This window comes from Chiloscyllium punctatum, chromosome 10 (assembly GCF_047496795.1).
Source record: "Chiloscyllium punctatum isolate Juve2018m chromosome 10, sChiPun1.3, whole genome shotgun sequence".
Lineage (NCBI taxonomy): Eukaryota > Metazoa > Chordata > Chondrichthyes > Orectolobiformes > Hemiscylliidae > Chiloscyllium > Chiloscyllium punctatum.
This window is the reverse complement of record NC_092748.1, coordinates 59817894-59845543: the sequence shown is the minus strand read 5'-3', so window position 1 is coordinate 59845543 and position 27650 is coordinate 59817894. Positions and strand designations below refer to the sequence as shown.

At 40.5% G+C, this 27650-nt stretch overlaps 1 protein-coding gene across 7 annotated transcripts in view; it reads right to left on the bottom strand.

Annotated features, from left to right (window-relative positions):
• myo3b (myosin IIIB) overlaps window positions 1–27650 on the bottom strand; it is a 586128-nt gene that overhangs the window by 215284 nt on the left and 343194 nt on the right. For 6 of the 7 annotated variants that reach the window (XM_072579295.1, XM_072579293.1, XM_072579296.1 and 3 more), the window contains 4 exons: window positions 26329–26408; window positions 25120–25140; window positions 22982–23059; window positions 15797–16002 (listed from right to left, as the gene is read on the bottom strand). In XM_072579295.1, the coding sequence (XP_072435396.1) occupies window positions 15797–16002; window positions 22982–23059; window positions 25120–25140; window positions 26329–26408 (385 nt within the window). The remainder of the gene's footprint in view (window positions 1–15796; window positions 16003–22981; window positions 23060–25119; window positions 25141–26328; window positions 26409–27650) is intronic. The other variant, XM_072579297.1, reaches the window with a different exon arrangement.

Genomic DNA, 27650 nt, shown 5'->3' with positions numbered 1-27650 from the left:
ATTAATAATAATTGGTTACTATCACCAGCCCCTAAACCTAATACATAGAACATGAGTTATATCACCAGTGGAGTAATATCGTTAAGAGCTACACATTAACTCTTTTTGAACAGCGTCTCTCAATACTTAGCATTATAGTTAGAAACGCCATCGGTATTTACTAATCAATACCAGAATGAAAATCACATTAGCAGGGATGATCTAAAAAAGTGTCTCAATTTGGTGCACTCACTGAAGTAAAAGGAAGGAAGAATTGAGGAAGAAGGGCATAAGAAAGGACAAGGAATGGAAAGAAGAAACGGAAATAAGAAAGGAAATGCATGAAATAAAAATTAAAGATTGTTTCTCTAAGCACCTCAAACTGCTTCCCTGTCTACATATTTCAAAATCCAGTTACTTACTACATAAATAAACACAGCAGTAATTTGTACAATACAAGTTCCAACAAACAGAATGATCAGATAATTTGCCCTGAATTTGCAAATGGGCAGCCTTTCAGTCATTACAAAAATAGTTCCGGAGACCTGAATCTGCAAGTCTCCCAGCTATATTTGGTGGTGGTGGTTGTGGGCATGTTGGAAGTTTGAGCATCTGTGGCTTATTTAAGCAAATACACCTCAGATTAGTCTGGTTTTGCATATGGATTGTCAAAAGTACACCTTGCAAATTCTAAATAGGTCGATAGGAATATAGAAACAGGACTAAGCCACTCAGTGTCTTGAGGTTGTTCCACCAACCAAAGAGATTGTGGCTGATTGTGTGACCTAACTCCATATACCCACCTGTGGCCCCTAGCCCTTAATACTCGAAACAAAAATGTATCTACTTCACATTTCAAGTTAACAACTGATCGAGCATCCATTGCCTTTTATGCAAGAGAGATCCATGTATCTACCTCCCTTTGTGTGCAGAAGTGCTTCTTAACATCTATTCTGAATGGTTGGATCCTAATTCTCAGATCATGCCACTAGCTCTGGAATTGCCAACCAGTGGAAATAGTTTCTCTAACATGTCTTTTCCTGTTAATATCTTAAAGACTTCAGTTAGGAAAAAGTCTAAAGTTGCCAAGGGATGGGGTACCCTTTTGAAGAGTTAAGGTAAACTTTTGGATATGGTTCAGAACATCTCTGTGACAGATGCATAATACCCATTAAAGGCATTGCTTCACCTGCCTACATTCTTAGTACAATTTTTGAGGGTTGTAGTGCAATTTGACTCAGCAGCTTCTGATACACACATCCGGGCATCATGAAACTGCTGCAGTGGTATCTATCTCTATTCTTACCAGTTTGTCATTCAATGAGGGAGTAACCCAGCATCAGTTAGTGTTGCCAGTAATAGCCACTATGCTAAATATCAGCTAATTTTCAGAACAAGAGTCTGGGCTGTTCACATGCCTGTTTTATACCGTATAGATTTTCTTCCTGCTCTTTGGTTTTTGTACTTTTGTTGTGTGCTGTTGAAGTTTCTTCATCAAACATGTCCATTTGATGTGCCCTTTCTTTCCCTACATGCAGCTTCTTTACACCAGCAATTTGTTGCCTGCATGACTTGTCTTCCCACTCAAACACCAGTTTTGAGTCTGCATTGGTGCTCCACTCTCATCTGCCATTTTATGATTTCTCATGTTCCAACTTATCTGTTGAGTCTGCATTGCATGGTGCACTATGAAAGTTTTAGCACTACCTCTCTCCTCCTCACTTAAAACAAGGTATACCCTGAAAACATTTCCCTCTGTGTACAGCACTCATTACTCACAGTGCTCTTTCAGGGTGGAGCACACAGCACGTTTCTTCTGCACTATTCACCTCCTCTGTGGAGTAAATTCTTCTTTTAAAAAAGCAACAGCGTCTTTTGATTTATTTTATTTTAAATGAAGGACCTCCAAGATCTGTCATGAGGACCATAACTTTGTTTTTCCTTTTTGATGAATCAGTGGTAGATCGTGGAGCAGCTTGTATCCTTTTTGCAAGTCTTTGTTGTGTTACATTTCAGGAAGGACTAAGGGGGCCACAGTGTTTAAAACAATAAGAGCTTTTATTAAAGTGGTGTTGACTCAAGCTAGATTGCGTTGTTTCCCCACCAAAATAATCAATAAGATCAACATGGTGTCATGTGATCAGGCTCAAAGTGACAGTTCAATATACTTACACAAACTCACAATATTGTATGTCCCTAATTTGCTGAGGAATTTGGTAAGTATGGATGTCTGGGCTCCTGTGTTGCTAAAGATACATGTCATTGTGAAATAACCGCACAGAGACCGGTATTCCAGCAACAAGCCACCTTTTAGTTACATGTGCACAGTACATGGACTCAGACCAGCTAGTTCAAAGCCAGTCCCTAGATGAGGAAATCTTCTGAATCTCCTGCTTATTTTTTTTTCTTTTAAGAGTCCCTGACTGATCCAGCTCCCTCATAGCCAGCTCTCAGAGTGAACAGAATCACTGACACTCGTGCTTAGTTCCTTTCGATTTTATTTTTAAAATTTTTTTTCTGATCCAGCTCCCTCAAGAGCTAGCTCTCAGAGTGAACAGGATGTCTGACACTCCTGTTCTTTTCTTTTCCCCACACAACCGCCGAATTGCGGTAGTGCTTATTTTCCCCGCACGCACCCATGTTGTGTGTGTGCTAGTGCGAGACCACAATGACAGAGAGACAAGGTGCACGAATCTTTATTCAATTTCCACCACGAGGAAGAAAATCTTCTGTTTTTTTTTCTAATGCACTGGCTGTGGGCCAGCCAGTCCCAGAATCAATCCCCCTTTTCTTGAAACAATCAAAAGGAGAGTCCGTGAACACTGGTCCAGCTCCCACAAGAGCCAGCTCTCAGAGTGATCAAGATCTCTGACACTCCTGTTTTTTTTAGCTCTCAGAGTGAACAAGGCATCTGACACTTTTTTTTTGTCTTTTTTCTTTTATTTTTTCCCCAGCACCCATGTTGTGTGTGCGCAGGTGTGAGACACAGTGAAAGACACAAGGTGCACAAATCTTTATTCAAATTTCCACCACCAGGAAGAAAGGAAACACCCGAGTGGCCAGTGACAAGCAGTGCCCTTCACATCAAAGGGCAATGCTGTGTGAGCAAACAGTGAAGGGGAGGGCAGGGATTAAATCGAAATAGAGTTGGAGGGGGAAATAATACACTCCACTCCCCGCGGTGCTCACCTCTCCCTGAACAACTCCAGGGTGTTGGTGGATACCGCATGCTCCTTTTCCAGAGACACCTGGGCTCTAACGTAGAGGGGCAGGCAGTTGGCCTTAACGACCCCCTCCACGGCCCGCCCAGGAGCAGACTCACAAGGATGTCTTCAGACCTGCCCTCCCTCCTCCGTACTGGGTTCCCGAAGATCAGGAGCGTGGGACTGAAGTGCAACTAAAAGCAGAGGAGGTGGTTTTTGAGAAAATCAAAAGGGAGTGCAAATGCCCACACCCAATATATACATGGTCCACGGACACCACGGCACCACAGAACAAGCAGTTGGGCTGGGAGTCCGTGAACCACCGCAATCTGCGGTTGCAGGGGACTGCTGCATGCAGCACCCTCCACCCCAGATCCCCGAGAGAAAGGGGGAGGACTCCCGTGTAGACAGCCCTCCACTGGGGATCACCACCGCCCGGTGACAAATGGGCACGCCAAGGCGTGTCTGGGCGGTGGATGAGGGAGAAGGGGTGGACAGTGTGCAGCAGCAGTTGATACAGGGCCCGCCTTTTTACGTCCAATATAGAGGAGGCCACATCGGGTGCTTCCGTAAGTAGGTGGCCTGTCTCCCCATTATACAGGAGGCCACATTGGGTGCTTCCGCAAGTAGGTGGCCTGTCTCCCCAATATATTCCGCACCTGATGTGGCCTCCTCTATATTGGGGAGACAGGCCGCCTACTTGCGGAACGTTTCAGAGAACACCTCTGGGACACCCGGACCAACCAACCCAACCACCCCATGGCTCAACACTTCAACTCCCCCTCCCACTCCACCAAGGACACGCAGATCCTTGGACTCCTCCATTGCCAGACCATAGCATCATGACAGCTGGAGGAAGAGCGCCTCATCTTCCACCTAGGAACCCTCCAACCACAAAGGATGAACTCAGATTTCTCCAGTTTCCTCATTTCCCCTCCCCCCACCTTGTCTCAGTCCCAACCCTCGAACTCAGCATCACCTTCCTAACCTGCAATCTTCTTCCTGACCTCTCTGCCCCCACCCCCACTCCGGCCTATCACCCTCACCTTTACCTCCTTCCACCTTTCGCATTTCCAACACCCCTCCCCCAAGTCCCTCCTCCCTACCTTTTATCTTAGCCTGCTTGGCACACCTTCCTCATTCCTGAAGAAGGGCTCATGTCTGAAACGTCGATTCTCCTGCTCCTTCAGCCCAGGTTAACAATCCCAATCAAAGATCTCTTTGTCAATGAAATCCACCTGGTCCTCATCCCAATCACTACAAGTTGCAATTCTAATTCATCATTATCATTCGCATTTGTTCCACGGTGTCTAGAGAAAACATTGTTACTTCAGATTTAAATGAGCAATAATATATCCTAAGTAGCTACTTACAAGAATCCCTTGATGAATTTTACGTAAACTAGGATGTACACACTTACAAATACACTAGAGACACAATATTTCTTGTCTCTTTCTAAGTTCTTTCTTCATGCTGACCTAATAAACTTTTGAACAAATGTAGAAGCAGGAGCAGAAATGATTATTATGCAATTTCTAGCCACACCTCGTCCTGACCTTGAGGCAACATTTGAAGCAGGGGTGTTGGAGCCATTAATCATTCCCCTTTTCATTAAAACATTACATGCATTATCATTTGCAGTTACAAAGTATGCAAGATTTTCAATATACAAAGTTAAAAGAAAAATGAACAAGCATGTCCATTTTCATCAGTCTCTGCACATACATTTCATCCCTTGTCTCCAAAGCATTCTGATCATTTACTGACATGCATGTGAATTGTTAGTTTGTCTGATGTTACATGGATCTAATCAATAGTCAGTGGATTAGTGACCTGTAAAATACTGCAAATCTCTTCTTTCACGGAGGGTCACTAACACAAGCTTTTACTGAGATGAATGGATTTTATTTATTGTTTATTTGATACTCTGTATCTTCAATCTTCCCATCATATTGAACCCTCAGCTTCATTTGTCTACTGGAGATGAGTATCATTCATCATATTGTTTCAATTTTACTTGTCAGAACTTCATTTTTGGGTCACCATCTTGACGGACTTTGCACAAGGCTGTGCTTTGCACAAAATAACTATCTATTTGATGCTTTACCATTGATTTGATGCTTTCCTTCTGCAGTCATCATTCTAATGGTCACAAATTTTTTATTACCTTCAGTTCTGGCAATATGTATGGTAGTAACTAATTATTCAGGATCATCAGCTGATATCTTCACAGGCTTGCTTTGCTTCTTTCTAACAAAAGGAGTTGCTTGCAAAGTCATTTAGCTTCTTGCACTTAGAGGACTGCATCACCCATGCAGAACATGCTTTCTGTTCTTTCTGTCCTCCACAATATTTACATCCACTGGTCTTGAATTTCCTACTGGCCCATCTGCAAAAACCTCTCCCTCTTTACTCTAATATATCATTTTAATTTGGCCTGGAATGCATCTCTGTATAATGCAATGCTTTGTCTGTTCTCCCATTAATACACACTAGCTGATGATCAACAACCTCAGCGCTTCTTCACATGCTAACAACTTGCCTGACAGTAAATTTCTCCTCCCTCAACAGATGTGTTCTCATTGCAGGATCTCTTGTACCCATGAAAATACGACGTAATGACATAATCTTTCAGTTGTCCAAACTCTTAGACTTCAAGTGCATTTATCAGTACAGTCACAATGACCAATAGTCTCCCTCTCCCATTGAGTTCTGATGTTGAACACATACTGTTCATGAGTAACATTAACACTAGGTTCAAAGTATATCTTCAAAGCCTTCATAACTTCTCCTGTCTGAGTTTGCTGCGCATTGGTGAGGTTTAGGGTGTGATACAGCTCCTGGCACTCTTTTCCAACCACTAATGTTAAGGTAGCAGTTCTAATTTGCTCAGCCTTTTTATTTAAGTCTGTAGCTATTTCTCAGTTTTGTCACTGAGACTGGAATAAATTCCAACTCTATTTATCTGTGTTTCACATTTCTGAAACCAATTTTCAAGTGTTGACTTGTTGCCTCAAACTAAAGTGAAAGGACGTCACAGCAGAGGTGGGGGTCACATTACTATTGCAAGCCAGCTGCTAAGTATTCTGAATCAATCTGCTCCAGTGCAGGTGGAACTTGATCCAGGACATTCTGGCCCAGAAATTCCAACCTTATCACTGTGCCAGAAATCCTTTTAAGCCAGATATTTTATATATTTTTAATCTATTTTCTAACCAACCTGTTCAGAGATGTTAGTGCACACCTCTGGTGTGACTTGAATCCAGGCCTCCTGGTTCAGAGGTATGAACACTATGAGTTCAGTACAAGAGCCCTACAGCCAGCTACTATGTGATGAGTAAGTGCATTGCTTTGCAAACAGTGAAGCAAATCAGCCTCTTAATGGGCCCATTAAGGCCACTGTGCAGACTCCAACAGGAATTTCCAGTTCAAGCCATTGCCTATCAGTGGGATCGAGGTGGCCTGCCAGATGTATATTAGAGGGACAGCACTCCACTTACCATTTTCAACAGCATTTCCTGGCACTTTCACCTTGAGGCATCTTCTCTTGCACCTATCTAAATTGGTTGCCCCTGCATCTGATCCTGCTTCAATTTGCAGATCCTTTCGTCATAATTTGCCAAGTTTGGTGCGACCAACAAACTTATTAATCAGACCACTTACATTTTCCTCCAAATTATTTATATACACCTCCCTATATGACAAAAGCAGTCTTGGACCGCTCCTCACTGTCTTCTGTGACCAAGCCAGTTTTGTATCAATCTGTTCAGCTCACCCCAGATCCTATTTGTACGAGCCTACCATAAGGTACCTTATCAAATGCCTTATTAAAGTCCATGTAAACAACATCCACTGTCCTTCCCTCATCAATCATTCTTGTCACCTCCTCAAAAAATTCAAATAAGTTGGTGAGACATGGTTTTCCGTGCACAAACCCATGCTGCCTACCACTAACAAGGTTAGATGATTAGATTCCCTTCAGTGTGGAAACAGGCCCTTCAGCCCAAAAAGTCCACACCGACCCTCTGAAGACAAACCTACTCCCCCAGACTAATGCACCTAATGCAATGGGCAATTTAGCATTGGCCAATTCACCTGATCTGCACATCTCTGGACTGTGGGAGGAAACCGGAGTACCCGGAGGAAACCCACGCAAACACGGGGAGAATGTGCAAACTCCACACAGACAGTTGCCTGAGGCAGGAATTGAACTCAGGTCCCTGGCGCTGTGAGGCAGCAGTGCTGACCACTGAGCCACTGTGCCGCCCCTTTCAAGTCCCTTAGTTTCCAATTGTGAATAAATCCTACCTCTTAGTACCATCTCTAACAACTTTCCCACCACTGAAGTCGGGTTTCAGCCTGTAATTACTTGGATTATCACTGTTTCCCTTCTTAAATACAGGAATAACGTTGGCCATTGTCCAGTCCTCTGAAATGTCACCTGAGGCCAATGAGGATGCAAAGATATCTGTTAAGGTATTTCTTCCCTTGCCTTCCACAGTATCCTGGGATATCTGGCCCTAGGGACTTGTCTACCTTAATGCATTTCAAGACACCCAACACTTCCTCCATTATGATGACCTGCTCCAGATTATTCACACATGTATCCTGAACCTCAACATCCCTTATGTCCTGCTCTTTGGTGAATACTGATGTGAATTCCTCATTAAGGATCTCTCTCATTTCCTCAGGCTCCATAAGCAACTTCCTTCCTTTATCCTTGAGTGGGCCTACTCTTTCCCTAGCTACCCTCCTGTGCCTCATATATGTATAAAATGCCATAGGATTCTCCTTAACCCTGTTAACCAAGGACATTTCATGGCCCCTTTTAGCCCTGCTAATTCCCTGTATGAGCTCCTTCCTACTTTCTCCATATTCTTCAAGAACTTTGTCTGTTTTTAGTTGCCTAGACCTTGGTAATCTTGTTTTTGACTCATCTTATCATTTCCCCTGTGGTCCAAGGTACTGGATCCTGTCATGTCTGTCCTCCATTTTCACAGGAACATGTTTGTCCTGCATTCTAATTAGCTAGTGTTTAAAAGACTCCCACATACCAGATGTAGATTACCCTCAAACTGCTGCTCCCAATCCACATTCTCCAATTCTTGCCAAGTTCAGCTGCAGTTGGCCTTCCCCGAGTTTAACACACTTCCACTCTTGCCCTTACCCACAAGTATCAGAAAATTTACAGGACTATTCACAATTCACAAAATACTTATATGCACTTCTGTTTTGGCAAGTTGCCCTCATTCATCTGAAAACATGTTTCCTCTTGGTGATTCTGACAGACCATAAAACTGCATTTGACACTAAGAAAATCCTTGGGGTTCTGAAGATGCTATTCACAAATGCAACCACTTTCTCCTACATGAACCATGTTGCTTTAAGGGTTTCTTCCCATCTATTTCAGCAAATAGTTAATAAAGAATTCTTTTAGAATATTGTAGCAATTGTTTTTATGTTTTCAGCTTGAGTGCAGAAGGGAATAGCTACCTATAAAGAATGCAAAGTTACATTCCATTGTTGTAATTTTCTATTTTTAATTAACATTTTCAAATAAATACTTGGCTGGGCTCTTTTTTCTGTTGCAATCACAAGTTCGTGATTTTCCATCCAGGTGCAGAACTGAAGAGCCAGCTCCATATAGGACATTCACATATTTCTGTCAATCATTTGGGGAAAGTTGATTAACTGATTCAGCAAATAAAATGCTCCTGCAAGTGCAGCCTCAACTTAGTAAAACCTAATTTCTTTTGCATTTTATCAAGTTGCATAAGTAGCAATTTAATGGGGAGTACATAACGTTATATTACCTTAAACATAATATAAATACAAAAGACAGTCATTTTGTTTTAAAAAAGAAAATGATGTCATCTATCTCTGGCACAGTTTTATATCAAGCAAACCTAAACAGATACTGCATTAATTATCAACATGGAAACATTTCATGCATGTTTTTCTTATATTTAATCAATCTTAAACTTTCATGTGCTATTTCTTATTGATTTGAAATTTTAAGATTAGAAAATTTTCATTCAATTATATTAAAAATCCTTAATAAATCCAAATTATTAAATGCAGTGGTCACAATTCTGCCTGGGGAAAACTGATGAAAAATCAGCCTTGAAACAATAACTTGGTTACTCTCGCCACAGATGCTGCCAGGGCAACTGAGTATTTCTACAACACCAGGGACCTGGTTTTGATTCCACCCTTGGGTGAATGTGTGTGTGGAGTTTGCATATTCTCCCCTTTTCTGCATAGGTTTCCTTCAGGTGCTCCAGTTTCCTCCCACAGTCCAAAGATATGCAGGATGGCTGGATTGGATATGGTAAATTGCTCATTGTTTCCAGGGATGTGTATATTAAGTGGATTAGACATGGGCATTGCAGGGTTACAGAGATAGGGTAGGTGGTGGGAATGGGGGCTTGCTCTTCGGGGTGTCAGTGTGGACTCGATAGGCTGAATGGCCTGCTTCCAGACTGTAGGGCTCTGTGATTTCCAGCAAGCTTCGTCTTCCACTTTTGTTATGTTTAATGATTGTTAGCCATTGCTGAACTCAATAAGTGATGCATATTCAAGTATAGGAATTTTAGTTAAAATTATTTATAGCTGATTCCTTTTAAATAACTGTCAATAGTGGCAAGTGCCCCTGAGCAACATTATTATCGCATCTTTAAGACGAAAAACCATTATTTGGTATTTCAGTGATTCGAAGACAAAAATAACTGCTATGTCAAAGGAGGATATATCAGGAGAGATGACCAGGAGCTGGTCAAATAAGGGGATTCTCAGAAGTATCTTAAAAAGACAGAAATGAAAATATGAAGGGATTGTGGGGAAGGACATCTGAATATATTATACCAAGATAATTGAAAGTACAGACATAAATGGTGGGGCAAAAATTCAGCAGGATGAACAAATGTCCTGACTTAGTGGACTGGAAACCTGGGGGCAGGGATTAAGAGCCTGGAGGAGGTCACTGGTTTTAAAATAATGGGGCTATGAAAGGATATAAACATGAGGATGATAAACTTGCATTGAAAATGTTGGGGGTTTAGGGACCCAAAGATTAGTAAGGATAGAGTTGATAGGTGAGTAGAATTTGGTGCAGAAGATATGAGAGGCAGATGAATGAAAATTATTCAATGTGTTATGAGAAGTAGTTGGGAAACTTACTTCGGCAGGCAGAACGTCTGTAAGAGAAAAAAGGTTAAATCATTGCTCAAGCAGCAAGGACATGAATGGGTCGTTCAGGGACTGCCAAAAGAGGCCAGTTAACAAAGATTATAACATGGATATGATGCAGCAATCAAATTGAACATGACAGAATTCAGCTTATGTAGTATGGTACAGATTAGAAGATGCTTGTCTGATCATGGGCTAAGGTTAAAGTGAATATTTTCTGAAATAAGAAAACAGACAGCATAAAGACTAAATTAAAAATATTAAAATGTAAATAAGACTCTTATGTATGCTATGTGAATTGCAGCACTTGTGGCATAATGCAATATCATTTAAGTCCAAACAATTCCAAAGTCTTATTAAATGTTCATCAAAGATCACTTAAAAGCACAAGAAGTACATAACTAGCTCATGTAGGAAATTCCCTTTCTCCAAGGTTTGCAAAACTGCCTGTGAAGTTATCTACACCTGCTTCTGCAAACATGAAACAACTTGGATAATTTGTCAGTTCTGAAAAGGGGGAGAAAGGTAAAAAATCAAAAGAAACAAGCTGTGAGCTGCACTGCAAATACAGCAACAACACCTGTAAATGTCCAACAGATGCCAAATTTACAGGTAACTTGAAGTGATGCCAGTTTACCCACGGTGGATCAGTAATAAGCAAACTTATATCTGATGTTCACATTCATGTTTTTGTCACTAGCAAAATCAAAATGTTAAAATCAAAAGACTAATCAGACTAAGCAAATACTATCAACATATTATCTGTTACTTGCCCCAACAACGCTACAAGTTGACAAAAGTTATACAGACCTATATTATGCTCTTCAGTGGTAATCTAGCATTGATTTAAAACAGTAAAGGAGAAATCCAAATCTAGTACTTTGTCAAGGGGATCACTAAGTATCCAGCAACAGTGCTATTACCAAGCAGGCTTACAGCCAATTAGTTTGAAGAATTATCATGGACAGCAAACCAGGAAATTAAATGCATTCATGATCCTTCACTTTTTAGTATCATTTTATAGAGAGCAATATAAAGATTGGGAAGTAGATGGGGATTATCGTAGAATTCACAGTAGAAAAATGAATATAACTCAATTATATTTGAAAATTCATAAGCAAACCTTAAAAAATGTGTAATTTCTTACCATGATGGAAACAAATTGGCAATTCAGTGCACTTTCAGGTCCAAATAGATTGATTAGGAGTGCTTCCAATTAGCATGCTGTCAAATCTTAGTTACAACTACTTCAGAAAGGTACAACTTATACCAGGATTTTTACAGAAAATTTAATAATTTAGAAGTGGAAACTTTCATTAGATGAATAACTTCTAATTAATCACAGTCTGTCATGGTAAATAAACTTCAAAATTGTTGTCAATTTCAGAGGTACAATAACAGAAAAGATTCACAATTTCAGTTCATTAGAACCCCAAAACCCGTGTCACACTTAATAATTATGGGTATTTAACAATCAGATAATTGTATTAAGGATCAGACACAAAAAAACTTGACTAAATCAATTGAAGAATATTCTATCCCTTCAAAGTTAACATACAAAGTAAATGTTAAAAAAAAAATTAAAAATGTTTAAAAATCTTTTTAATAAAGTTATTTAAGTAAATATAACTTTAGGACATAAGACAGAATGATCCCATATGCTAAACTGAACCACTGCCAGGCTAAAAGTGGGTCATGTGCCGACATGGATGGACAATGAGAGTCTGGGTAGGATATAACAAGTAGCAGATAATGGAGTAGTTACTACCAGGGCCACAATCCTTGCCTCTCAGAGCTGCTGACCCAGTCAGAGGTCCAACAGCAGCAATGATAATGAGGCCCAGTAAGAATTTCCACTTGTTGCACGGGGACAGGAAAGGCATGCCCCATTAATCAAAGGAATGAATCTTGCAGTGGGTGGAGCGGTAAGGAAGTCCCACCATGGGCCACAGACAATCCATTAAAAAAGGTCCCTCATTACTATGGGGAACCCCACTGGGAAGCTACCATAGTTTTCATGGCAGCCTTGGCACACAGTGTGTGGGATCACCCTGGGGATGATAAAATGCCATCAAGGATGAGAAGCAGCTGTTAATTTGCCAATTTAATTATTAATTAATGGTTTAATTGGCTGCCCATTTCCACTTGGTGGGTAATGATGTTGTTGCCATTCGCAATGTGGAGAATATCAGAGCTTACAGAATGCAGCTTACAGAGGCAAGTTTTTAAGGACTGTCTTAAAGGACCCAAAGCAGTGAGATGGTAGAGAGATTTAAGGAGGAACTTCCAGAATGAAGGATTTGAGTGCAGAAGTAAAGATATGGCAGCTGAAGGCATAGCCACTATTGGTGGAATTATTAAAATCATAGGTCCTTAAAAGGCCTGGATTTGACAGCATGGACTAGCTCACAGGTATCTCAAATTGTGGAGCTAGAGAAGATTACAGAGACAGAGCAAGAACAAGGCCAGAGAAATACCTGAAAGCTGAGTTGAAAATTCTAAAATCAAAATATTGATTAACTAGGAGCCAATGTTGTAAAGAGATCAATTAAAAATAATTATTGAAATATAACAATTTACTGTTGATAGTCCTGATTGGACATACCATATTTCATGCTAATTGCCATTGGATCATAGAATCATACAGCACAGAAGAAGCCCTTCAGCCCACTGAGTCTGTGTTCATAGCTTATACATCAGACAAACCCACTCAAATTATATATAAATATAGTATATATAGTTTTTTTGGTTATGTTTGGTTATAGTGTATCCTCTCTTTGCTGTTTCTTTGGGTGTCTGAATCATCAAAGGTATACATAGGAAATTAAGGCATTGAGCAGCTTCCTATAATATCCACTGCCAAGCATTAATGGCATGGTGCAATTTGTCTTTGATCAACAATTGAAGCCTAAGCACATTCATTGAACATACATCACAAATGGGTGGAGGAATTATTGCAAATGAAACTTAGGTGGAGTTTGCAAATACATACTTCATGTTTTTGCTTTTTCAATGTCCTGATGTCCAGCAGATGCAGATTTTTACTTTCGCCCATAAAACTGGCACTGCCTGCCCTGTACCACATTCCAGTTTCATTTTGCATCCAGAGAATGGCAAGTATTGGCATATAATGCAACTTCCCATTGATACCTGCGACCCCACCCCTTAGGTGTCTCCATGGCTCCTTGAACTTTGTTGTAGCCTGACCGCCCATTTCCATCCATCCCAGCAAGTGGAGATGCACGATAATGAACTTTTCCTCCAAGTACCCTCCCTCTACCAAGAGCCTCAACATTACAATGTAATGATGCCCACTCTGGTACTCTAAGCACCCCCTCTGGAGATCACAATGGTGATCACTGCTAATAACATTATCACCTTCCCCACACTATCCACAACTTCCAGTAGCCTACCATACCCTCTGATGCTGCTTAGTCTACACCCCACACATCTTGAGTTTCCCACCATCATCATCCTTGTCCCACCTTTCCACATACCTTTCCTTTCTCCCCACCCCTGTGGCAGTGATCCCCTGGTGCCGTTACAGTGTCCCTTGCACTCCCCTCAATGATCAATGGTCATGTTGTTGGAAATTGGAGTTCCCTTTAAAACTCTGTCCTTTAAGTATTCCATAGTCAGTACTTCCTGTGTAGTGAGACCTCATTTAACTGCGTTGCAGTAGTAAGAAGCAAACTTTAACAAATGATTTATTGAGCACACAGTACCCTATTATGAATGCAGTGTTTTGGAAAATGAGAAATATTTGTTCTGAGAAGCAATGAAAAAATCTAATTTTCAAATGAAAAGGGTAAACTGTCATCTTGGCATCATGAGTAGCTGCCCGTGGTCATTGGTCGAGAGGATTTAAAATGGTGATTTACTCAGCACAAATAACCAGCTCTCAAAGTAAGGTATATCAACATGGATGGGGGAGGGAGGGAGGGAAACAGAGTGAGAGAGACAGGGATGGTCGAGCGAGAAGGAAGGGAGGGAGAGAAAGAGGGCAAAAAGTGAGAGAGAATTCAGGGGAATGAGTCACCAGCTATTTGGGAGAAGACCAGAAGTTCCCCTATGTCAGGCCAATGGAGGAACAAAGACTGTTACCAAAGACTGCATGATATCAAGGATGAACACTCCATCACTTCAAACCTGCAGCCCAGGTTCTCCATTCTACAGTAAGGCATTAGGATCAATAAAGCATTCTGATCTGTCAGGGTCACAGACTTTGTCTAATTAACTGATGAAACATACTAAACTTTTGGTTCTTAAACTCAACAAAATATCAGAAAATTGCTACAAATTGTTGGGCTGAGGGGTGACCTTATAGAGGTTTATAAAATCATGAGGGGCATGGATAGGGTAAATAGAAAAGGTCTTTTCCTTGGGGTGGGGGAGTCCAGAACTAGAGGCATAGGTTTAGGGTGAGAGGGAAATGATATAAAAGAGACCTGAGGGACAACTTTTTCACGCAGAGGGTGGTGCGTGAGTGGAATGGGCTGCCAGAGGAAGTGGTGGAGGCTGGTACAATTGCAACATTTAAAGGGCATCTGGATGGGTATATGAATAGGAAGGGTTTGGAGAGTGCTTGCAGGTGGGACCAGATTGGGTTGAGATATCTGGTCAGCAAGGACAAGTTGGACCAAAGGGTCTGTTTCTATGCTGAATATCTCAATGACTCTGTGATCCTATCACTGCTTAGATTAGATAACTGTGATCACAAACTCCTGAAAATCAACAATATTCCCATAAATGTATTGGCTCCATTTCTGCTGACCTTCGATGAGCAATCTCGAAACATACCTGACCAGAACACTGATCACTGTCTGAGCAGCTCCCTAATGGATAATACACAATTCTCCTCACTGCTCCTGAGCACTGTCTCTATTGAACAGATTGTTGTCCACTCCCTGGACTGTATTTAGATAGATTCCCTGACTGTGAGTGGACCAAGTGGATGACTGACCATGGCCAACCTCTGCACTGTGTGAAGGTTTGTGCCAATGTCTGACGGTACTGGTATCCCTGAAAGATGACAGTCCCCGGCTTTGACTGGACTGACTACAAGTCCCCATCACTTTCCAACATGGCCATGGGGTTGAATACATATATAGTGTGTTTACTTCATCAACAGATGGCATACACTGCAGGTGTTAGACTGAAGTCTTTGTGTGATGTACAGTAAGGTGAAGTAGGTTGTTGCTACGAGAGAGCAAACAAGCAACCTAGTGAGATATTTGCCTTGCTGCTCAGCAAATGCATTATAGAGGGAGTGAGTTTTTCTAATGTCAATGCAAACCTTGTCAAATTTCTCATGCCACAGATCTCATGCATATTGTTAAGGTTCCTGTAAGATTCTACCCAAAGTATTTTGGTTGATAAAACACATTTTACACATTATATCCCCTTATTGTCTATGGTACTTATACCTTTTAACAAACTCTTCAAAGAGGATGCGATGAGAATATCCTTGAGCCCGAATGCGAATAGTTTCCAAAATGCCAGTGTACCGCAACTGAACCAGTACTCTTTCTTCAAAAAACTTTTCTGCTTCTCGATCATCATTGGGTTTGATGCAACGGACAAAATGAGGTTGTCCGACCACCATTTTAGACAGGAGATCCATTAAGGAATACTACGGGTAAGAAAGAAAATCCATCTGTAAACTTTCTTTATTGGCTGGAAATCAATCAACTGTTTCAAATCACTCGATAAGACAGGAAGAGTTTTAGTGATAGAGGACTAGATTGTAATGGGAAATGACAAGCAGTTCTGTGGCAGCAGACGAGACTCTGGAATGGTATGTTGTCCCCCTGGTGCCAGTGTCAGGATTATCTCAGAGGGCATTCTAAGTGGGGGGGTGGGGGGGGGGAGGGCGGTGGTGTTATGGGAGGAAGGTGAACAGCCAGCAGTTGTGACATATGTCAGTACTGGTGACATGGGTTTAAAAAAAAAGAGATCTGCAAGCAGGAATTTAGAGAGTTAGGCAGTGGATTAAGGAGGAAGACTACTAAAGTTGTAATCTCCTGATTACTTTGAATGTGACACACTACTGGGTACAGGAATAGGAAGATAGGTCAGATGAATAATGGGCTAAAAGGATGTTGTAGGAGGGAGGGTTTCAGATTTTTGGATCCTTCGGATAGCTTCTGGGATAGGTGGGGCCTGTACAAGTTGGACAGATTGCACCTGAACTGGAATGGGTCCAATATCCATGCTGTGAGGTTTGCTTGTGCTGTTGGGGAGCTTTTAAACTGACCTGGCAAGGGGAGGGGGCACAGAATAGATGTAAAATTGGGAGCATGGTCCAATCAGACATAGAAGGAATGCTAGGGCGGTCCAGTAGATGGAGAAGACGGGGGCAGGATAAGTCACACGGGGCGTCTAGAAAACTAAGTTGTATTTATTTAGCGCATGACATGGAGGAGCCGGTATTCGACTACAGTGGACAAAGTTAAAAATTACACAACACCAGGTTATAGTCTAGCAGGTTTATTTGGTAGCACTAGCTTTCAGAGCACTGCTCCTTCTTCAGTGGTCGTGAAGCAGGGCCATAAGACACAATTTATAGCAAGAGATTACATTGTCATGCAAGTAAAATTCTATATTTAACAATCTAGATTGTTGTTAAGTCTCTCATCTTTTAGAATGGGTTACAGGTTTCAGTTCATTAATATGTAAATCCCAGAACTTCTTTTAAGTCACATTCTCAAGATAACTTATGGTTTTATATAAAAAAAGTTACATCTCAGCTCAGATAATGCATTAAAGGTGTATGGTCAGTGTCTGTCTATATTCCAATCTTGAGTCAGACTGGTTCTATTTCCAAAGTGGAATTTATAAAATATTATATGGATTGACTGTCTACATTGACTGCCTACAGGTTGTGCACTTGTTGAGCAGAATAGAATGTATCTGTAAATATAATTCTGCAAACACAAATTCACCCCATCGACATACATGTGTAGGAAAGAGAGAGAGTGAGAGTGAATGTGTGCGTGTGAGTGCATGTGACAGAGTGTGTGCTTGTGGGTGTGGTATAAGTCTGTGAAAGGCTGCGTGAGTGGGTGTGAGTGTGGAGGGGTTTATGTGTGTGCATATGAGAGACAGTGTGTGTATGAGAGACGGTCTGCGTGAGTGTTTGAGCATGTAAGTGACTGTGTACGTGTGTGTGTGTGTGTGTGTGTGTGTGTGTGTGAGAGAGAGAGTCGATAGTGTAGTGGGATCAGGTGTAGTATGACATGAACCCAAGGTCCCGGTTGAGGCCAGCCTAATGGGTACTGAACTTGGCTATCAGCCTCTGCTTGGTCAGTCTCTGTTGTTGCCTGTCCCGAAGTTCACCTTGGATGATGGTCACCCAATGATCCAAGGCCTAATGTTCCGGACCTCTGAAGTGTTCCTTGACTCTATAGAAACACCCTTGTCTGGTGATTGTGCCGTGTCCATTCATCCGTTGTCGTACTTTCAGCTTGGTCTCACCAATGTTCAATGCCTCGGGGAAACCTTGCTGCAACGTATGAGGTAGACAACGCTGATCAAGTCACATGAGTACCTGCCGCATACATGGTGGGTGGTATCCCCACGTCTAAGGTGGCATCCATGTCAACACTCTGACATGACTTGCAGTGGTTGCCATGACAAGGTTGTATGGTGTTGTGATCTGTGTTGTCCTGAAGGCTGGGCAATTTGCTGTGAACAATGATCTGTTTAAGGTTTCCAGTTGTTCAAAGGCGAGAAGTGGAGAAGTAGGAAAGGTCTTGGTGAGATGATCATCTTCATCGATAATGCATTGCAGGCTGCAAAGAACATGGCACAGTTTTTCGGTTCCTGGGAAGTACTGGGCAACAAAGGGTACCTTATTGGTTGCAACCTGTGTCTGTCTCCTGAGGAGGTTTCTCGCTGTGGCACGTTGGAACTGGCGATGGATGAGTTGAACATCGTACCCTGTTCTTTCCAGGGCATCCTTGAGCACTTTCAGGTGTCCATCATGTTCTTCATGATGAGGAGGAACGTAACAGACACCTGAAAGTACTCAAGGATGCCATCACATTCACATATTCACACTCATGCAGACCTTCTCTCATACACATGTTCTTTCTCATACACACACATATGTACCCCTCACACTCACACCCACAAACGCACCCTCTCACAGGCGTATAGCCCATCACACTCAAACACACACTTTACAAACTTGCACACACACTAAAATACAATGTCTCACGTGCACTCACACTCACATGCACACACTCACAAGCACACACTCATTCTCTCTCTCTCTCTCTGGCACATGCACATACATGTAAGTCTAGGGGGTGAATTTGTGTTTGCAAATACATTCTATTCTGCTCAAAAAGTGCACAACCTGTAGGCAATTAATGCAGGCAGTCAATCCATATAATATTTTGTAAATTCTACTTTGGAAATAGAACTATTCTGACTCATGATTAGAATACAGTCAGGCTCTGACCTCACACCTTTAATGCATTGTCTGAGGTGCAATGTCACCATTTTTTTAATATAAAACCTTAAGTTATCTTGAGAGTGTGACTTAAAAGAAGTTATGGGATTAACATATTAATGAACCGAAGCCTGTTAACCCATTCTAAGAGATGAGAGACTTAACAACAATCTAGGTTTGTTAAATATATCATTTCAGTTGCATGACACTGTAATCGTTTGCTATAAATTCAGAGTCTTATGGCCCTGCTTCACAACCACTTGAAGAAGGAGCAGTGTTCTGAAAGCTACTGCTTCCAAATAAACCTGTTCGACTATTAGCTGGTGTTGTGCGATTTTTAACTTTGTTTTAGTACAAGAAGCTTAACTAGCAAGATGGATGAACTGATAACTTTGATCGTATGTGGGAACATGATACTGTTGCAATCATTGAGTCATGGTGGAAGGAAGGACAGACTGGCAGCTCATCATTCCAGGGTACAGAAGTTTCAGTTGAGATAGGTGGAAGTAAAAAAGGTGGGAACATTGCATTATTGATTAAGGAAACCATCAAAGTAGTAATGGAAGACATCCTAAAAGGGTCTTCAAATGTGGTCACCTGAGTGCAGCTCAGAAATAAAAAAGGGGTGATTACCTTGCTGGAATTACACTACTAGCCTCCCAACAGTCAGAGGGAGATAGAGGATCAGATATTGTAGGCAAATCATAGAAAGGTCTGAGAGGAACAGGGTTAAAGTTGGAGAGGACTTTAATTAAGATTAACTAGGATCACCTTAAGTGTGAAAAGATTAGACAAGGTGGAGTTTTTAAAGTGCATTTAGGAAAGCGATTTGTACCAGTAGATAGATGGGGCAGTGCTGGACCTAATCCTAGGAAATGAAGTTGGTCAAGCGGTTGAAGTTTTAGTGGTTGAGTATTTTTGGGGATAGTGACCAAGTTTCAAAGTCATTATGGAAAGGGATAAGGATAGTGTAGAAATTAGCTGACTAAACTGGGGAAAGGTTGATTTCAGTATCATTAGACAGGGTCTGGCAAACAGACTGAGCAGGTAAGTAGACATTTGGAAAGTGAGAGTCTTTTAAAAGTAGTATAGTAAAAATTCAGACCCAGCAAATTCCTTTTAAGTCCAGGGAATCCTGAATGCCAAAGGATATCAAGAGTTTGATAAAGAAAAAGAAGGCAGCATATGTCAGGCATAGTACATTAAAAACAGGGGAAGCCCTTCATAGGCATAAAGAGTGTTGGACATTGCTTAAAAAGAAAACCAGGAGAGCAAAGAGGGGCCACGAGAATCCTTGGTCGATTAAATCAAGAAAAACTCAAGGCGTTTTATACATATATTCAGACTCAGAGTGTTACCATAAAAATCTATGAGAGATCAAAAGGTCAATGTGTGCATGGAACCAGTGGACATGGGCAAGGTTTGAAATGAATTTTTCTCATCTGCATTCACAGAAGGGAAAGAAATTGTAGTTGGGGTATCAGAGGGCATGATGAGGTTCTAGAACATATTAATATTAACAAGAAGGAGGTACTAGATGCTTTAGTAGACAGAAAGGTGCACAAATCTCCAGCGGCTGCTGAGATGTATCCCTGACTGCAATGCGAGTCAGAAGAGATTACTGGGCTCCTGGAGGTGATACTTAATACTTTACTGGCCACAGCTAAAGTGCCAGATGAATACAGTACAGCTAGTGTAGTTTCTTTATTCAAGAAGGGCAGCAGGAATAGGCCAGATAATTACAGACTGATTAGCTTGACATCAGTGGTAGGGAGATTAATGGAAAAGATTTTGAAGGACACGATTAATCAATACTTGGAAATGCAGGGATTGATCAGAGTTAGTCAGCACTAAGTTGTTAGAGGGAAATCTTGTTTGACAAATTTGAGATTTTCAAAAACATGACTAAATATAGTGATGAAGATCATGCAGTTGATCTGGTTTCATGGACTTCAGTAAGGCCTTTGATGTCCCATATGGAATGCTGGTCCAAATGATAAGAGGCCTTGGGATCCAAGGCAAGTTGGCAAACCGGATCCAAAATCAGCTGACAAATAGAAGGTAAAGACTAATACTGGAGGGTTCTGTTTGTAATTGGAAGCCTAAGACCAGCAGAATACCACAGGGATCGATGCTGGGAATCATGTTGCTTGCTGTGTACATTAACAACTTGGATGTGAATGCAGAAGGCATTAGAAAGTTTGCAGATGACACAGAAATTGGTGCTATTGTTGAAAGTGAGGAGGATGGTTCCAGGCTTACATTGATTAGCTGGTAAACTGGGGAGAGTAATGGCCAATGGAAGATAATCCCAATAAGTCGCTTGCTTTAGCTCAGTAGTTACTTGGATTTCCTTGAAATCCGTCTGGTCGCATGTTCGCGTCCAGTTAACTACGGGCGCTGCCCGGCGCTTCATTCCTCACTAACTTTCTTTGTTGGGGGCGGCATGGTGGCTCAGTGGCTAGCACTGCTGCCTCACAGCACTAGGGTTCCAGGTTCAATTCCCGCTTCAGGCAACTGTCTGTGTGGAGTTTGCATATTCTCCCCATCTGCGTGGGTTTCCTCCGGGGGTGCTCCAGTTTCCTCCCACAGTCCAAAGATGTGCAGGTCAGGTGGATTGGCCATGCTAAGTTGCCCATAGTGTTTGGTGCAGGGGTAAATGTAGGGGAATGAGCCTGGATGGGTTGCTCTTCGGAGGGTCGGGGTGGACCTGTTGGGCCGAAGGGCCTGTTTCCACACTGCAGGGAATCTAACCTAATCTAAAGTGTGAGGTGATTCCTTTTAAGGATGTCTAATAAGGAAAGGATACATACAATTGATGGCAGGTCCTTAGGGAGTACTGAGAAACAAAGGAACCTTGTTGTACACCTCATAGATCCATGAATGACTCCTGCCCCACTAGCTACCTGACGAAAGAGCAGCACTCCGAAAGCGAGCACTTCTAAATAAACCTGTTGGACTATAATCTGGTGTTCAGAGTCGAAGAGTGTGGTACGAGTGTGGCCAGGCAGCATCTGAGGAGCAGGAAAATTGACATTTCGAGCATAAGCCCTTCATCAGGAATGAGGCTTGTAGCCCAAGGGGGCTGAGAGATAAATGGGAAGGGGTTGGGGCTGGAGGGGAGGGAGCTGGGAATGCGATAGGTAGATGAAGGTGGGGTTGAAGGTGTAGGTCGGAGAGGGGTTGGAGTGTTTAGGTGGGAAGAAAGATGGACAGCTAGGACAGTTCAAGGGGGCAGTGACTAGATGGAATGTTGGATCTGGGATAAAGTGGGAGGAGGAGAAATGAGGAAACTGGTGAAATCTATGTGAATGGAGGGATGAAGGTGGAAGATGAGGCGTTCTTCCTCCAGGCGTCAGGTGGTTAGGGTTTGGTGGTGGAGGAGGCCCAGGACTTGCATGTCCTTGGTGGAGTGGGAGGGAGAGTTAAAATGTTCATTTAAGAAGCATCTGGATGAGTACTTTCAATAGCAGGGCATAGTAGGATATGGATTAAGTGCCGGTAAATGGATTAGTGTAGTTTGGTGGCATGGACAAGCTGGGCAGAAGGGCCTGTTTCTATGCTGTATGACTCTGTGATACATTTCTAACTATTTACATTCATGAGAATTGAAACAATTTAAATCATTTCTATTCAAATAATTTAGTGCAAATTGTTTGCTGCCCATAAAGAAAATTTCAAGCAAAATAAATAAGGAACACTGCACCTGATATTAAAAATCACAAAAGTTTCAACTAGAAATAAAAGTACTAAAATTACAATGACATATTTTCAAAGGTCTCATTGAAGAGTATGTGCCTTTTAAATGACCTTCTGCTCAAGTTTTTGGCCCTGGATATTATAGCAAAATTCCTCAACATATTTTCAACTTTTTTTAACCAAATCATTCTCTGTTTATTTTACAGTTTAATAAAATTATTTGGGATCTGTAATTCTATTTTTTTTACTAAATACATTATCTGGTAAAAGTCATAGAGAATAACTTTGGAAAAGAACATCAAAGAAAGACATCTGCACAGGAAGCTTACAATTTTGTCTCATAGTCCCCATATGTATAAATGCACGCCCTTTAACATTTTACAGTGTTAATGACATTTTATGATCTTCAAAAGCCTTTCTTTTAAAATATTTGCAGCTAAATTACTAGCATTACCCTGAAGTAAGAAGCCACAGTTTGTCTTTTCATGTTTGTTGTTTCCTCGGGATGTCGCATAACTTCCAGTGTATCAACCTGAATACGGTACAGTGAAAATGCAATATTTGTCAGCAATTTATGGATTACAAAAACAAGTTTGCCTTCTACAAATAAGCTGTGGATAGAGTGATAAAATTACAAATGCAAAAAAAAAGCAGAGATTCAGCAACTGAGAGTCAATAAAATGAATCAAAGAAATCAAAGGGTGCTAGCTTAAAGGCATACTGTGGATATTAAAATAGAACACAATTCAAGTTTTTGCCATTAAACCAACATAAAATTTATCCAACACATAAATTCTGTCTTTAAAAAAGCCCTATTAACCCAACAATATTAACATTTTGATGATGTTGTACTTTATAAACAATATATTTCATCAAATCTAATGAACCACTAAAATGAATGGCTTCAGAGGTATGTATACATTATCATCATAAGCACTGGCATGCGTTTCTGTTTGTTACGTAAATATATTTAGGACATAGGTAGACATTATGTTTAGCCTATAATTGCTGTTGCATGTTGCCATCTAATCTAACAAAACTGAAGTTACAAATTTGTGAACTAAGAATTGGTTTTACTGCATAATCTCCGGAGAACAACAGAACATGCAAAAAAATGACACATTAGTGAATGGGCTGTAAATGTACAATGAATGAAAAATTCATCTGCAAACATGCAGCAACATAAAAATGCTTTTTAGATTTGAGGAATTTCACATCAATGATGCCTGCAACTCTCAGCATGGCAAATTTCTAAAATAAACTGAACTAACCTGGAAATAGATGTCAAGATAGTAACACTTCCCCATAGGGAAAGAGGGGAAATCGGAGGGTAATTAAAATCTATCCTAAAGTAATGCTTAAAAATATGGAACAGGTATTCTGTGATCTACAATAGATTTAATTCACCAGATTGTTTTTAATTATTAAATTAAGCAAGAATTTTTTTGTTATGGCCGACACAACCAATTTGTTAGCGTGATGGGTAAAATAGACTTTTTACATATTTAATTTACTATTGGTTTGCAGTCAAAGTGCAAGAAATGGGTGCCACGGCCCATGGAAATGCAGGTTTACCACTCTGTGACAAAGTAATGAGATTTGAATTAGGTTTGGCATTGTGCCTCAACCCTTATTGACATCGTACTGTAACCTTTCTGAAATAAAAAAAAAGCAGTTTGATTTAAGAAAAATCAGGCCTCTATGAGAATCGCAGCAGGAATTTGTTAAGAGTGTTGAGAGGCAGGGTCCAATGCCCACAATTGGATAGCAGGTCAGGTCTAGGCATGGAGATCAGCAGAGAGGGGCTGAGGGGAGTGGGATTTGGGGGTGGGGGTGGGGGTGGGGGTGTTGCTGAAAAGTGTGCGGGGCATGGTGCAGTGAAGTGAGGCTGTGGATGGGTGAGGACTGGTCTTTGTGATTCAGAGTTGGATTAAGGCCTGAAGTGTTGTGGTTGAAGGTGGTGGCAATGGAGTCAGAGTTCTCAATTGATTTTTGGCTTAAGACGTCAAGTCTGCAATTAGGTTTCAGGACTTCTGAAGCAATGGCGCTGGGGGAAATCAGAAACAACTGAGTTTTTAAAGACAGGATCAGGAGGAGTGTTCCTGCTCCAGCCGATTCCTGATTTGGATAATGAACTTCCTGGGGTTCATTTCCAGTAGTGCTGGAGTTGCCAGGGACATCGGTCAAGCATGAAGCCCCTTAAGTGTACTCCATTTTATCCAGAGTGTACTCCAAAGTGTACTCCATTTTATCATGTCCAGAGGTGATTAAAGGGCACCTATTATTTGTTCTTACCAAAGAAAATGGCCTGTGTAGATACGGCTAGAAGTAAGTAACTTCCAGCTGCCATTTTGAGGCCTTAATACACCACATAGCTTATGAGAAAAGGGGGCTATATGGCCAACTTCTAGGCTTATGTAATGAGGAATCATAATTAGACAAATTAAATCAGGAAATCAACACTGGAACAGATATTACAAATTTAAAACAATTTAAAAAATACTTATTTTGTGCACAGATAAACTGAACAATTGCCAATGTGTATTGCTGTCACATTTATGTCATTAAATGTTATCTTATTGTCGCTCTTACCTTCAGCAAGTATTTAGGAGACTGTATTCGAAAAGTAAATAGAATAAAAGATGATCAACATATAACAAGAAAGATAATTTTTATTCAAGAAATAAAGCAATAGAAGATCAGTACTGAAAGTAAGATTAAAGTGCTGTAAAAGTGAACATTTTGTCAATAACAACAGAATTCTGTTTTAAACCCTCTCAAGTTTTCACAGCGTGTTGTTTTGTAGGTAGTATTTATAACATATTGACAAATAAGGTGAAGAGAACATCTGCAAACAAAACTCAATGTCCCTCTCACAAGTTGCATTAAAAGGCATAACTTCAAAGCACTCAAAATCATCACAAGGCTAAATAAATATTGGGAATTTTGATTAGATCTGTAGCAAGGGTCATTATTTAGTCTCTCACATCATAGTATGAATGCAATCACCAACGAAGTTTTTTGGATCAGAAAGCTTGTATTTTTTGCTTTTAGGAAAACTCTGAAATAATTTTAGATTTTTTGCAAACATCATTATTTTACCACAAGCTGTAATTTGTTTTTAAACATCAAGTCCCTGCTTTATGAAAAGGTTACAGCTAAATGTTTGCTGTTGAAATGTAGTAATATGTATATATTGGATTTGTGCTGGCTGTATTCATTGATTGGCTTGACTTCAGTTCTTTTCTTTGAAGATATAGTAGCCAGAGGGATAGGTATAAGTCTTGGTGACTCACGCCATAGGATGCAAATGAAGAACCCAAGAACTAAGTGCTTTGATGTAAACGTAAGTGTAAAGTGCATGTGAAATGCAGTTTGAGACTATGCAATTAATACTGAGCAATTAAAATTAACCGAATCTAAGCATAAAATTTAAATACTTAAAGGTAAATATTTTCATTTCACAACTGTTGCTTTATTAGTTTAAACTGCATGAGTATTTGAAAAACTGCAAAATAAAGTTTCAATTAATCTATTAATAAATTGTATTCTCCTGAAACAGTTTGTTTAAATTTGTTTCACTTGATCCTATGAATAACTGAATTCAAATACACTTTTGTAGTTCACAAAGTCAGCAGAAGAGATAAGTTGTACTGAAGTAATAAAAAAGGAAAGGGGTCTCGGGATTATTATCAAAATAAATTTAATGACTGTATAAAGTAAACTGTAGCTTAATGTAAATCTCACAATGAAAACTGGATGTTTCTCTGTTTGAATGAACAAGTTATGAAACATACAAACCTTTTTACGGCCTGCATTAAGCTGTGGAGGTAATGACCTTGATGCTGCATTTACTCTTGCTCTTGATTGTGCTAAATTACCTGAAAAGAGAGAATCCAGTTTTATGCTGGGGATGTTAAAGAAGAGATTGTAAATAAAAGTGCGATATACTCAGGATATGTCAAAGTTTTAGTACGTCTCGCACAAGATGTCCAAATGTTTTCTCTGGCTACATCTTCAGAGGCTAAACTGTGATTAATAGCATTGAAAGAAGGCTTTGAAGCAGGATTGGTAACATCAAAGTCTTAATCCATAGGTGGCAGGACTTTTTAATGAGTGGAGCATTTTAACACATTTCAACGGATTTACAGCATAAATAAACAATAGGTCGCTGAAGATATTCCTTGCATCTTTTAGCAAATGCTATGGCCATGCTGAGATATAACTCATAATTTAAATATGGCTGCATATGCAAGTGTAAAAAAAAACTTTTGGAGAATCACACTACAGGTGGTAAAACATTTCTAAGTATGTACTTAACAGGCTTTGGAACAATAATTTTATGAATAATATTTGATCAATGTTATGGAAATAATGCTAAGTCACTTCAGTGGCACCTTACATAGTCAATTTATTTGCATTTTATTCAATGAAAGTAGATACGGATTTAAATTAAGCAGTCCTAACATAAATGGCGACCATTTATTATTTTCTTTGATGACTCTTAAAATTAAAAGCATGATATAAGTGCAAGTTTTAATAAGCATAATTTCTCCATAAAGAAAATAAGGCATGCTCAGTCTTGGATAACATTTTCCATTCCTTTTCAAGAATATGCTAACAAAACTGTTAATATCCAAACAACGCACTAAATCTATTATCAGTGCATTACCAGACTTAAGCCAATAAATGAAGACCTCGATGCGGGGGTGTTAGGATGGAACAGAAATTCCGAGAGGGTATAGGATACATGGGCTTGGCAGGGAATGGAATTCTGAGAGGGAATGCAAAATGTGGGTAAGATGAAATAGGCATTCTGGGAATGAATGGGAAACGGCACTAAAAGAGAATGGGAAAATTGAGCATTGTTGAGTATTGGGATTCTGAGATGAATGGAAAATGCGAGGAGGAGAGAATGGGAAGGGGTGGAAGTTCTGAGGAGATGGGAATTCTGAGAAAGAATGGAAAATATGGGTGTGGGGGGGGGAATGGGAAATCTGACTGGGTGTACAAAATATGGAGGAGGAAATCAATGGAAATTCTGAGAGGGAATTAGAAATAGGAGTGGCAGAGAATGGGAGTTCTGAGGGGGCATGAGAAATGGGTGAATGGGAGAGAATAGG